At 54.2% G+C, this 13,339-nt stretch overlaps 3 protein-coding genes across 3 annotated transcripts; all 3 read left to right on the plus strand.

Annotated features, from left to right (window-relative positions):
- The first annotated feature begins 5,240 nt into the window (after positions 1 to 5,240).
- LOC107203336 (C-X-C motif chemokine 5-like) lies at positions 5,241 to 9,103 on the plus strand. The gene is made up of 4 exons (XM_015625317.3): positions 5,241 to 7,111; positions 7,410 to 7,539; positions 8,048 to 8,131; positions 8,654 to 9,103. Exons 1-4 carry the CDS (start codon positions 7,045 to 7,047, stop codon positions 8,664 to 8,666), a joined length of 294 nt encoding a protein of 97 aa, XP_015480803.1. The 5' UTR covers positions 5,241 to 7,044; the 3' UTR covers positions 8,667 to 9,103.
- Positions 9,104 to 9,811: 708 nt separating this feature from the next.
- Positions 9,812 to 12,450, plus strand: LOC107203335 (alveolar macrophage chemotactic factor-like). The gene is made up of 6 exons (XM_015625316.3): positions 9,812 to 9,890; positions 10,034 to 10,163; positions 10,292 to 10,375; positions 10,460 to 11,713; positions 11,976 to 12,059; positions 12,146 to 12,450. The coding sequence occupies exons 1-4, from the start codon at positions 9,827 to 9,829 to the stop codon at positions 10,482 to 10,484; spliced, it is 303 nt and encodes a 100-aa protein (XP_015480802.3). The 5' UTR covers positions 9,812 to 9,826; the 3' UTR covers positions 10,485 to 11,713; positions 11,976 to 12,059; positions 12,146 to 12,450.
- LOC107202713 (C-X-C motif chemokine 2-like) lies at positions 11,050 to 12,450 on the plus strand. The gene is made up of 3 exons (XM_019006431.2): positions 11,050 to 11,113; positions 11,578 to 11,713; positions 11,976 to 12,450. Exons 1-3 carry the CDS (start codon positions 11,050 to 11,052, stop codon positions 12,313 to 12,315), a joined length of 540 nt encoding a protein of 179 aa, XP_018861976.1. The 3' UTR covers positions 12,316 to 12,450.
- Positions 12,451 to 13,339: the final 889 nt, after the last annotated feature.

The raw sequence follows: 13,339 nt of genomic DNA on the forward strand, positions 1-13,339 counted from the left end.
TCCCCTTGGAACACAAATGTGTCACCTTGGAGCCGTGTGACAGCTGGCATGGGGACTGTGTCACCTCCTGCACACCATCATGTGTCTGGTGGCATCAAGGCAGGATGCAGCAGCCTTCCTCTCCTTGCCTGGGGATGGTCCTGGGGCTCACAGAGCCGGAGTAGCAAAAATATCTCAATGGCATTTAGCACCGTGACCTTTAAACACTTCCACAGGCTGACCCAACAGCACAGACCACACTTGGGGTGAGGCAGGGCTCGATGGAAATGTGCTGTGAATCACACTCTTGTGTTGCTGTTGGTCTCTCACTCCCAGGCATGTGAATTTGGGACAGATAAACATCATTTCCTTTAGCATGACGAATTTAACTGGGGAGGGCCCTTTGCAGTTGCCTCCAAAGGCTGGATGAGTGTTGAAGCAGTGGGATAGACTTAAAGCATTGGTTTACTTTGGCTGTAATTTCCCAAATATTGAAATTCCCAGCTTTTGAAGATGTTTGACTTGGAAATGCATTTTATCCACACTCCCTGCAAAGCTCTGTGCTCTCTGGGGAGCAGCTGGATGCCCTGCAGTCCCATGGGGTGGCTTTCCCAGTATCACTCCCCTCCAGCTGGAATGATAACCAGTCCTAGCAGACAGGAAAAACCAGGCTCAGGGTGGCTGGGACATAACTGTCAGGCTGGTTATATCTGCCAGGCTCCAGGGCTGGATGCTTCCTGGGAGGCAGCTTGCATGAACCCTGGGGAAAAAGCCCTTTCCATAGGCTCTCCATCCTTTGTCTTTCCAGTGGCCTGACACTGAAGGCTGGCACCCCTGTTAGTGTGTTGGGCTAAGCATGTCTATGGGATACAAAACTCCCTTACAAGCAAAACCCCAGGAGAATTTAGCAAGGATGTTTGCCCTGTGCTCCCCTACACTTGGATGCCAAGTTGCTCCTCTTTGGGATTCAGCAAAGAGATCCCAAGTGTGTGCTCTGCCGGGGTTTAACCACGAACAGGGTGGGGTGGCACACTCCAGTGACAGCCTGTGCTCTGCTTGTCCAGCTGCTCCCAGTGGGAAGCCCCAGCCCTTGTGTTCCTGGACTTGTGTGACACTCAGCAGCTTCCAGCTGTTCCCAGGTGTGCAGCTGAACCCTCTCAGGCTCCTGGCTCAGCTTAGGACTGCTTAACCTCTCAGCTTTCCAGCTGGGAATAGAGGCAGGGCACACTTGCTGGAAAGGCATGGCACAGAGCTCTGGGTACACCAACAACACATCTCTAGTGCTGGGAAAGCACAGGAGTGATGCAGATTTCATCCAGCAGCCCCCAGCCGTGCAGGAGGAAGAAGGCAGCTCTGTGTATTCCTGAACTTTGAGGGTGAGCCGTGCAGCGATGTTCCTCAAGGTCCCTTTATATTGCTGCAGGGTCTGTGGGGTCTAACCTGCATTTCTGGATTTCCAGGATGCCTCCATGCCTCTCCCCACCCAAAAACCTCCCCTAAACTCTGCTTTGCTGCAGAACATCAAGACAAGCCAGTTCTGCTGCTGCTTTTGCCTGGGAATTGAGCAAAGAGCACCAACCTCTCTGTTTTGGGAGAGGAGGGAGCCCTTTGTTTGATTTCAGCTCTTGCCTCCTCTGTCCTTCCAGTGGTCTGAGTTCTGGTGGTTCAGAAATGCTCCTGAAAGCTTTCTTTCAGGGGGAAAAAAGCCCCTCTGTGATGAGAGCACAGGCACGTGTAGCACCTACAGAGATCATTCCTTATTTCTCTACAGTCCATTTGCTCGGATTGTGATGCTCTGCCTGGGATCTGGGGGCTTGGGCAGATCGGGTTTTTCCTTGCTGGTTTGCTCTCTGTGACAGTGGTGTCTGCTGCTCTCTAGTGGTCCCAGCTCTGAGCCTGCACCCGCTGCAAAATGAGAACCTAGGTGGTGCTTTTAGATATATATTTATTATTTTAATTTATTTTTACACAGCAGACTCCTGCCACGGCAAGTCTAAACCTTGTACCTCCAAAATGCCAGCATTTAAGCTGCCCACGTTCCCCCAGCCCCAACCTGGAGGCAAGAGGAAAGTCCCTCATTTGTTGTGCTTAGGTTATGTTGGGAGAAAGATGTTGGGAGACATCTTTCCAAGTGCATTCCTAATGCTCCACATGCACAGGAGCTGCCAGGTGAAATGCTCACTCCTTGCTGCCCCAAGCAGCACGGGAATGTGGGGTATGGGAGGGAGGGGAGATACCCAGACAGCTTCAGGAATGTTCTGTATCCAACCCAAGGCTGTGCCCTGTGACAGATTTGAGACTTTGGGCCTTATTAGCTCTCAGGGTGTGTGTCGTAAGTGACAGGCGAGATAAAAGCTGAGGGAAGATCAAAGAGGGTTTCATGGTTTTTATGGCTTTGTGCTTCTTGGTTTCACTTTCATGTGTCTCCCGCAGCCTTTCTTCTCTCCCTGTGCGCTGCCCTTTCATCTCCCTCCCCGTTTCCACCCGGCAGGACGGAGCTTGGCGACCTCCCAGCCTGGGGCACGACTTGTGTGCTCCACCCACCTTTCCTTCAGCCCCCCAAATCTGAGCAATGCTGGGTTATTTAAGCCCAAGGCAGCTCCTTTCAGTATCGATTCTTTCAGCTGCTGAGATTTACCTCCTTTGCAGAAGTTGGGCTGGAGTTTCTCTTCTGGGAGCATCTCCCAGTGTGAGTGCTGATTCAGGGGTGCTGGTTCCAAGAGAAAAGTGGACAAGGGGCTTTCCAAAGGGAGGGCTGCTCATTTCCTTGGTATTGCAGCTTCCTTCTCAGTGAAGACCTGGATTTCCCCTCCTTGCCATGTGCATTTCTCCTTGCTGCTGGAGAGCACTTGCTCTTGGCTTGTTTTGGTTTTTTTTTCCCTCATATAAAAATCTGTGCTCCTATGGTGGCTTGTGGGTGAAATGTGGGGAAAGCATCTTCCCCAAGGGGAAAAAGTGGGGAGACTCCTGGCAAGAGGAGGAAGGGCCTCCAAACATTTAGAGGACATGAATAACAACTCTGGATGGAAGCCCAAGATGCTCAGTCGAGTTGGGGTCTGTTCCTGGAGTGTTTTTACCTTTGTGTGTGGTTGAGGAGAAGTGCTGTTTTCCGTGGATGACCTGCTGTCTTCTGACTTGAGCTGTAGACCATGGGTCAAGGCCAGGTTAAGCTCTGCCAGAAATAACAGTTCTGGGTTATTCTGCAAGTAATGTGGAGACAACTAAATGATGGGCCCAACTGAAACGGGAACCACGAATAATGGGAAAAATATAAAATGCTTTACCAGACTCTAACCAAACTTGTAGCTGCTGCATTTATCAAGATGTCAGACTTCAAGGGGAAGGGGAGGAGACTTTGCCATAACACTCCTGGAGAGCTTGGTGCCAGGACTGTTGCCAGGTGTTTGCCTGAATGTGCCGCCCCAGTAGGAATAACTCTGCTCCAGCAATCACAGCTCAGCAGAAACTTCCCAGCTTATGAAGCACAGGCTGGATGTAGCTGGAGGAGTTTCCAGGAGCGTGTTTTGGTTTTGTGAATGGACCTGGAGTGCTTCTTCACCAGCCCCAGAAGGAAGGAAGTGCTGAAAGCCAGAGACCTTCCTCCCAGCCAGCCACGTAGAACATCAGGTTGACACGAGGGCAGCAAGGCCGAGTCTCCAGGCACAGCTCGCTTACAGCATCCCCAGCTGCTGTTCCTTGGCTCCCTCCTGCCCTCAGGATGAAGATGTCCCTCCTCATCCCCTTGCTCCACGGCCAGGGTTGAGCCATCACTGTCACACCGTGGCCCGATGCAAATGGCCAACGGCGCCCGCGGGCTCGGCGGCACCTGCGGCGTCTAGACCGGTTCCTGTGCCCACATGCAAATTGTGGGCAGGGAGCCGGGGCACACGGCCCCAGTGACACTTCCTGGGAAAGTCCTTGCCTCCCATTCCTGCTCCACATCCTCTGTGCCAGGCAGAAGTTATTCCAGTTGAGGAATAACGCCGTGTCTCTGCTCGGTGTTGGATCTGTTTTGGAGTAACTGGGACTGGAAACGAGTCGAGCACTCTGGAGCAGCAAGGGCGTACCGGGGTGTTCTCCACGGTGCTTTTCTAGCAGCAAGGACCAGCTGGCACAGCAGTCTGGGGCTTTTCTCCTGCGCTTGCTCGGTGCCATTTGCATCTCTGGGGTGGTCAGGACTTCCCAGAAACGTTCCCCGTTGTGGGGCCACGCGCTGGCAGTGTCTGCTGTTCCTGTCCCTTCAGCAGAAAGCCACTCCACGGAGGTCCTACGGCTCAAGATGGACTGGGGAGGCAGGAATATTAGATTTACATTTCTTAAAAGTCTTTAGTTTCTCTTCTTCTTGCTCCCAGCCTTTCTCCATCTTCCTTATCCCATCCCTTCCGAAGCTCCATCTTGCCATATTCCCATCTTTAGCCCTCAGCACACCAAATACATTTCAAGATGCTAGAGTGGGTTTCTCATCTGCTTGCAGAGGTGTCATGACACCACTCTGCTGTCTCCAAAAATGGGCCAAACCCACAATTTCATCCCCTCACATCACCAGCGAGTCACAAATCTTCACTTGAAGACAGCAAGTGACAGTGAGCTCGATCTGTTGTTCACCCGAGCTAATTTCGGACTGATTTCGTTGGGCTTTGGCTAATTCTGGTGCTCTCATGTTGATGCTGAAATGTGTGTGGGTTTCAGGTTGCTCGGGTTTCGGCAGGAGGCATCTTTATCTTTGAGGCAGGTGATGGACCACAAACCACAGTGGTGAAGATTGATTGCAATCGGGGTTTTTGGGGGATAATTTTAAAAAAAACCCCACAGGTTTGGGTTTTTTGGTTTGTTTTTTTTTGTTTGGTTGGTTTTTTTTTTTTTGTCTCCTGCAAGGAGCCCTGAGTGAGTTGTGGGCAGAGGAGGAGTAAGCTGAAAAATCACTTTCTCTCAGCACAAGGGGAGTTAATGGTTTCAGCGTGGCTGAGAGGTTTGTTTGCTGCAGATGTTTGTGATGCAGCCTCTTGTGAATCCTTCCTGAAGGGCTGGAGAGCCGCGTCTCCTTGGCATTGACGTCAGGGTCGGGTTTCTGCCCATCCTGGTAAACATGGAAAAGGTTCTCCATGTGGCCTTTAGGTGCTGTTTGCACCACTTTTTTTGGAGGTGTCTGATTTAGGTACCATGGGAAGGGTGAAAAAGTATTACAGGTGTAAAAAATATTGCAAAAATTCAATTAAAATTAGGTTAAAAATACCTAAAATCCAAGTCTTGCCTGCGCAGGGGCAGCTGCTGCAGAAGACAGAGCAGCTGTGAGGGTGCTTTGTACGTGTTTCAGTTGGTATGAGGCCACACATCTCTATGTGAGGGCCACTCCTCTGAATTCCTGGCATCCAGGAAGCAGTCAGCTTAAATACAGCCACGGCTCACATCCTCACCCTGCTTCTCCCTTGGTCACTCATTGTGCAGAAATATCGGCCGCTGCCACGACTGCAGCTTTTCCTTCTGAGAAACCACCCCAGCACTCATCACTTACACACTACTCATCCACCACAGACCCTCTCAAAATCCATCCAGCTGGTGCCTCTGTGGCTCCCACTTCTTTCCAGGGCAGGCAGGAGCTGGACACCTTCCCTGTGGCCACAAGTCAGGGGCATGATCTGGATCCTCTTGGTCTGTCTGTTGTGTGTGTCTGGGGGTAGTTTTCTTGTTGTACCGTTTTCATTAAGCACTGCCAGGGATGCTGTTGGATTCCTCCAGTTCCCATCTTTTCCATTGTGCAGCTCTGGGGAAAGTTGATTTCACTTCTCTTGTTTTTTCTCCCAGCTCTAAAAAGCTGGATCATTTTGTAGTCAGGAGCTTCAGAAGGATTTTCAGATGCCCTTTGTGTCTCCATAGCAGTTTGCATAGGTGTCCTGACATCTCTCTGATAAATTGCTAAATTTGAATGGGAATTGATAAATTCCCAGCATTTTTCCCAAGAGACTCCTGCCACAACCCAGCAAAACCAGTCCTTGATTGTGTTCCTTCTAATAACTCTCTGCAAGGAGATTGAAAACTCCGAAAGGATTAAACAAAACCCCATTTTAAGGCTCCTCTTCCACTGCTGTGACAGCAAGGCACCCCATTGTTTCTGCAGGACTTTGGGAAAAGCTCATGGAAATTGTTCCTGTCCTCTCTGTGACCCTGGTGTACAGGGAGTTAAAGTCTCCAATCATCTCTTGGACAAGCACTTGACAAGACTTTTGGACCTATCTCAGAAGAAAAAACAAGGTGTTCAAAGAGAGATGCATAGCTTGAGTTTGAGCGGGAGCCTTTTTTAAAATTGACCATTTTGGTACTATATAAAATGCTGATGTGATTTGAAAGCTCCAAATTACAACATTACCAGGCAGCCACATCTCTTTTCTTCTGCCCTCTTCCTTCCTCCTTGCCTCACCACGTATCCCCTTGCGCTTTTGCTTCCCGACTGGTGACTTGGCCAACTTTATCCGGGGCAAAGCCCCCACCCCACCAGCACCCGAGGCCACGGGGTGCTCCTGTGGCCATCCTGGGTGAGTTCCTCACCCAGCCAAGTGTGAAATTTGAAAGATCTGAGTGGAAACACAGAGCAGGGAGATCACCATTGGTTTTTTTTTCACGGTACGGCGTGAGGCGTTATCGCTTATGTGAGAGGCAGCAAAAATAGCGTGGGGAAAAATATAGCTTCAAGAAAGAAATATGTAAATGTTTGAGTAGACTAAAAACCCCCCTGCTTAGTCAGGGGCTTGCACTCTGCTTTCATTCTGGGCTTTTTTTGTGGCTGAGGGGCAAATGCTCAAGGGAATGAAGGGCAATGTGGGTACAGGAACAAGGCGTGGGGGCTCCAAACGTCGCGCTCCGTCCCAATGGCTGCTTTTAATTAATAATATTGCCTACTGAGCTTGTGGGGGGCATCTGAGAGATGACATCAGCTGTCTCTGTGCTCCACCGCCCGGCTGTGACTGCTGAGGTGTGAATTCCGTGTCGGAGCGTCACCCTCCCCGATAAATAGGGGTGTCTGTGCGCCCCGTCCCGCAGAGCATCCGTGGGGCTGAGCCTTCACTGAGGATGGGAGCCCCCCTGCTCCCGTGGCTGCTGCTGCTGCTGCTGCTGATGTCCCACTGTGCCCACGCAGGTGAGCTCCGGGTGGCTTTGCTGGCACCATCCTGCGCCCAGAGCCACTGGGGAGCTTGGGGTGCTCCTGCCTGTTTGGCTGAGGGTTTGCCTTGTTGCCAGGGGAAAAGCACAGCTGTCCTTTGCAGGGGTCTGCTGTAGCCTTTGGGAGCTGTGTGGGAGCAGGGAACAGGTGGCAGCTTGTCACCGTGCTCCCTGCAGTGCTGTCAGTGCAAACATGGGAAGGGGAACTTGCTTTGGCTCCTGGAGCTGCTCCATCCCTGTCAGCCCTGTCTGTAAGTTGTTTCCTTTTCTCTCAGCCATCCTGGAGGTGAACGGGAACCTGAGCTGTAGGTGTGCCAAGACAACCTCGGAATACATCAGTCCCAAGAAATACGAGAGCATTGAGATAAGGCCTGTGGGCAGCAGCTGCAGGCGCACGGAGATCATGTAAGTGCCGTGGGCTCTGCTGCTGCCGCCGTCCCGCTTCTCCGCCGCCTTGCTGGGAACTAAACTGGTCCAAAAATGCCACCAGCTTGCTCGCTGGAAAACACCAGGTGCAGAAAGGCAGGTCTCCAGGGCCTAAAGGAATCTCTCCAGCAGGGGAAAGGGTGATTTCCTGGAGCTGGAGCAGGGGGTGTTTACAACCTGGAGGAAGCATTTCCTCAGACACTGAGCCATAACCGATTTTCCCAGGTTTTTGTAGCTGCTCGATGCCGTTACATTTGTGAATCTCCAGAAAAAATTGTCTTTGAGCAATGTTCTGGGGTTCAAGTCTCTGCTTCATGTGTTGTGCCTTGCTTGTTCCCGGCCATGCTGTGGCTTCCTCTGTCTCTGGCAGCTTTCTGCAATCGCTGGTGCTGTGGGCGAAAGCTGAGCCTTGCCCATCAGCTCTGGCTGCTTGAATCCCTGCCCTTGGAGGGGACAGGAATGCTCAGCAGCTCTCCTTGCGTTTCAGAATTAAACTAAGAACCTCAGGGAAGGTGTGTGTGAATCCCGAAGCCCCCTGGGTAAAGAAGCTGCTGAAGCGCATCGCCAGCACGTAAGTTGTTGGATGGAAACTCATTTGGCTCAGGTGTCCCTGGACACCATCCCAGCACATCCATGGTTCTGGGCAGCTCTCCTGGGCCCAGGAGCTATCTGCTGCTGTCCAAAGGAGCCACTTCCAAAGCGAGGAGGAGCAACACTTGGCTGTGCAAAGCAGCGTTCAGCCCAACACAACCCATCTGTGGGTGATGCTCCCCCTGCCTTTGGCACGGTGCTGCACTTCCAGAACAGTTTGGGGGGACAGCCAGGAGGGGAACAGTGGCAGGAGCAGGGTGTGCTGGTGGCAGGTGCAGTAGTGTGTTGATGCAGGGCTGGCAGAGCTGCAGGGCTGGCAGAGCTGCAGGGCTAGCAGAGCTGCTGTCCTTGGTTGTGCCTGCACTGGGTTTGTGGCCATCCCGGCGAGCGATGCCCGCCGCGGGGAAACGGCAGCGACTTCCCTCAGCTGGGTCAGGAGCTTCCTCTCCCAGAGCTGCTTTTCTCTGTGTTCACACATTTCTCCTCCTTCTGCTTTTCACAGGAAGAAAAAATAAGTTTCCTGCTAAGGAAGTTGGTGCCCAGAGCCCCGAGGCAGGCTGGCAGACGATGCCCAGGTGTGCAGACCTGGCTGCTCCTCACTTTGCCCTCGCTTCCTCCTCTTCCCGAAAGCCCCACGTCTGGCTCTGGGGGCAGTGGCTGTGGGGAGGGTGGCTCACTGCTGGCCCCAGCCCCATGGCAGGTTTGTGGGGGGGTTCTCCCCTGCTCTCGGTCCCTGGATCAGCATGAATGTCAATCCTTCATTGATTTAGTTGCCTGTGGACTGCGAAGCTCTTCCCTGGCAGGGCCTGCTCCTGCTTCTTTAGGAATGAGTTTGTGACTTTTTCCATGTGAAGTGCTTGGTGACAGAGCGTGTGTCTGAGGGTTCTGTGGCACAGCGTGGCATGTCCTGTTCTGGAAGCTCAAGTCCAATAAATTTCAGGGTTTTCCTTTCTGTTGCATTTCCCCTGGATCTCCTAGCTTAGAAGCCATGTATGACATAGAATCATAGAATGGCGTGGATTACAAGTGACCTCAAAGCCCCTCCAGTCCCACTCCCTACCATGGGCAGGGACATTTTCCACTTTCCCAGGTTGTTCCCAGCTCTGTCCAACCTGGTGTTGGATACCTCCAGGATCCAGGGGCAGGCTGGGAGATGGGACAAAGCAGCTCAAGTGCCTCACATCCAAGTGATGGAGCTGGGATTTACTGGTGGTTGCAAGGCTTTAAAAACCAGTCCAGGTCAGTAAGAAAACACGTTGGGAATGGGGATGAAGTCACTTGGCAGAGTTTTGGGGTAAAAAAAAATCCAAATTGAATGTCACCAGAGTGCTGCTGGGCTGTGCCTTGCTGGGGGGCAATGGTTGTAGGAGGAATGAGTAATACCCGATCCTGCAGGACAGAGAAGCACCCCAGAAACCCACAACCGTGGGGCTGTGAGCACTAAGAACCAGGAGGTTCTTAAGAATCTGGAGGAAACGACAAAGAAAAGGAAGGGGAAAGCAGAGCCGGTTTCGGGAAGCTGCCCCCCCCTGCCAAGCCCCAAGCCACGTTTTATCGTCAGCAGGGAGAGGGGTCGGGCAAAACCACGGCGACCCCGGTGCCTCCCGCGCCGCCTCACTTCTCCTATTTCCCTGCTCAAATAGGGAGAGGGATGGGGGCCGGGGCTGGGGCCGGCATGGCTGTGCGGGCAGCCCTGCTGCTGGGGGTGCTGCTGCTGTCCCACCACCCCGGGGACACAGGTGAGGCTCCCCTGCCCCCACGGCTGCCCTTGGGGGTTGTGGGGGCTGCCAGGCTTTCCGGGTATGGGGTGGGCGATGCGTTGCCCGGGGAGGGTTTTGGGGTCGGCAGCGGCTTTTGAGGTGATGCGTGTGAGCCCCTCCAGCAATCCTGGAAGCCAATGGCAACCTGAGCTGCCGCTGCCTCAAGAGCACCCGAGCCTTCATCCCCCCGGAGAAGTACAGCAGCATCGAGGTGTGGCCCGTGGGGAGCAGCTGCCGGCGCCTCCAGGTGGTGTAAGTGCCTCCCGAGGGTCCGCCCTCCTTCCCCGGTTTTTTTCTTGAGTTTCGCGCTGGTTTTGGTTGCGAGAAGGGAGCCTGCAAGGCGGGGAAGTGGCGCTGCTGAAAGGCCCCGTGTTTTCTAGGATTAAGCTAAAGAGCCTGAAGAGGGTCTGTGTGGATCCTGACACGCCTTGGGTGAAGAAGCTCCTGCGGGACCTGCCTCAGCTGTAAGCTCCCCTTTGGCCCTGAGCACCAGGGGCATCCCGTGGGAACCTGTCTTCACATGTTCCTCCCCCTTCTGCTGTTGGCAGGAGGAAGAAAAAGGCTCCCCGCTGAGGAAGCTGCCGCCAGAGACACGGCCAGATGTGCTGGGCCCAGAACTGCCTCTCCTCCCCATCCTGGTGTTGCCTTACCGCGGTCCAGAGGGGAGCATGCTGCTGCCTGAACCCCTTTTTATGCCTTTAAACCCTTTTAAACCCTTGCAGATGCCCATCCCTGCTTCCAGCCTCTCCCATCCCGGAGCCACGCGCTGGGTGTCCCTTTTGGGCATGACCCAATAAAGGTGGTGGCCTTCTGTCACTGTCCCTTGCCTCCCTACATGTGACATGCCATGGGCTTGGGGTGCTTGGGGAGGGTGGCACGGGGGGCACCAGCCTTTGGTCAAAACCACGGCAGGTTTGATGAGGAGGCTACGGCATTTTCTGCTTTTTTTTTGGTGGGGAGGCAGCACGGGCCACGTGCAGCGGGGGGGAAGCGATGGCAGGGAAGTTGAGGTGTGGGGCTACCCCTTTTTCCACCCCCCCGGCACTTCCCAGCCCTGGAGGGGGATTGTGAAATCCCCCTCTGGGGCGAGGGGCTGGCTATAAAACAGGCCTGGCCTAGCTCGGGGCGGGCAGCGAGGATGCGGCTGCTGCCGGCGGCGCTGGCCCTGCTCCTGCTCCTGAGCTGCTCGGTGCCGGGGGGTGGTGAGTGCCTTTGGCTGTCTGTCCATCCACATTCCCCTCCAATGACCCAGACAGTGGCACTGGATGTCCCAGACGGGGCTGAGCGTGGCTTCTCGTAAGCTTTCAGATGGGTTTCTTGGCTGCCTTTGAGCTCGAGTTTGTGGCTCAAGCTGGAGGGGAGTACTGGGGGTGCAGAGGGGGGTTTTGCCTCGTGGCTTTAGGCTGCTTTTTCTTTCAGACCCCCACAAAACTGAAGTGCTTGCTGGGTTGAATTCATGAAATGTTGGTTAAGTTTTTCCAAGCCTGCAGCTAAAACCCCTTCCATGTACAGGAAGAGAAGGTCTGAGGCTGTGCTGGGAGGGATTAGCTGCAAACCCCATGAGCAGCAGCCCGTGGGTGTCAGGGATGGGATCCTGGCGAAGGGGTGTTCCCATGTGGCTCCCCCACGGGGGGCCAGACCTGGTGTGGGCTGTCCTGGGGCACAGGTCTGTCTCTGGAGAGCCTGCTGACCAACATGAGGTGCAAGTGCATCAAATCCACCGCCCACGTCATCAACCTGGGGCTGATCCTCACCATCGACGTTACCCCGCCGGGCATTCACTGCCGGAGGAAGGAGGTCATGTAAGTGCAAAGCCTGGAAACCAACCCCTGCAAATTGTTCCTGTGTGGGAAGCCCACCAATGTTGGGGTGACTCTCTTCCCAATTGCAAGGGGGTTCCTTCCCTGTGTGGCTCAGGGTGTGAAGGTCGAGGCCCCAGAATTCCATGTCTGTGTAGCCCAGGGATCGTATCCGTGCCGAGGGAGCGGAGGGGTTTTCTCTGTGGGTTAGAAAAGCTTTGGGGAAGGGACGGGCACGGGGCTGAGGGGCCTCCTGGCCTTGCAGCCTCACCCTGAAGAAGAACAGGCGGGTGTGCGTGGCCCCCGAGTCGCCCTGGATCCAGCTGCTCATCCACAAGCTGATGCAGAGGTATGTGATGCCTGACACCTTGGCAGGAGCATCCCTTCCCCCTGACCCTCCCCAGATTCCTTTCTTTCCTCCCACAAAATCTGCAGGAACGGCACCAAAAAAGCGTTGCCTCGGCCGCGGCGGGACGCACCGTGCTGCCGGACCCCTTGGAGACCCCCCACCTTCCCACTGTCCCGATCCACGGAATCCAGGGTCACCAATTCCTCGTGAGACAGCAGTGACACAGCCCCCCTGCCCTGAGACACGCTGGGTTTAGTGGCACAACGCTGGCACTTCCTCTGCTCCCTGGGTTTTGGCAGGGCCTTTCCCTGTTTTCCCGCTGTTTCCCTCTGTTTTGGGTGCCTGGGCTGTTCCCAGGCACCACCAATAAAAGGATGAATGTGCTTCCCCCCACCCTCGGCTGTGGCAGCTCTTCCTGCCCGGATTTGTGTCCAAATTGGGATTTTTGGGGGGGGGAGTTAGGCTGGACTGCGGCACCGTGAAACCTTTGGTTGATTTGCCAAGCGCGCTTTCCTCTGCTCCAGGATTTGGTGCCTTTTTCTGACAGCTCCCGGCAGGAGCTGGTAATTGCAGGTGTTGGATAGGGTCTGCTGCTGGCTCCTGGCTGTGGGAACACAGAATGGGAAATTTCCCAGAGTCTGGCTGAGGCTTTCCATGGAGTGGCATTTTCCTGGGATGGGGACCCCAGCCTGGCACAGGAATGTGCCTTGGCCTCGGACTGAGGTGATGCGGGTGTGACTGGTGTGACCCTGTGCAGGATTATCCCCGTTTACAATCTGGCTTGGCCGTTCTGGGAGGAGGATTTGAACGTCCATAGGAACCAAATTTGTGTTGCCCACCCACTGGATGCCCAAAATGTGTCCCTGGGCAGTGGCAAACTGGCAAACACCCACCCAGCCCCTGTATCCCCCTCTGTCCTGCCCTGTGCTCCTGAGGGGTAAGAATTGTTCAGAAGAGCTATTTGTTGACTCCAGAAGGACGTGGAAGTACACAGGTGGGAAGAAACCGGTGGATGTTTAGCCCTGTCCTTCATGTGGGTGAGCTCTATCCCATCTCCATGGTGGGCAAATTAAAAAAAAAGTAATTTTTAAGGGGAAGAAAAATGTAGCAGTTCAGGGGTTTGATGACCTCCCTTTCCCCAGCTGCCCGAAGGTCCAGGGCAAGCGGTGTTTCCTCATCCCAGAGCTCAGCACGCTCTCAGAATTCGAGCAAAGCTGCCATTCCCATGGGGCAGGGCGTAAATCCCCCTGAAATTGTAGTGTAAGCACGGCCGGGAGTGA

Source organism: Parus major, chromosome 4 (assembly GCF_001522545.3).
Source record: "Parus major isolate Abel chromosome 4, Parus_major1.1, whole genome shotgun sequence".
NCBI classification, from domain to species: Eukaryota; Metazoa; Chordata; class Aves; order Passeriformes; family Paridae; genus Parus; species Parus major.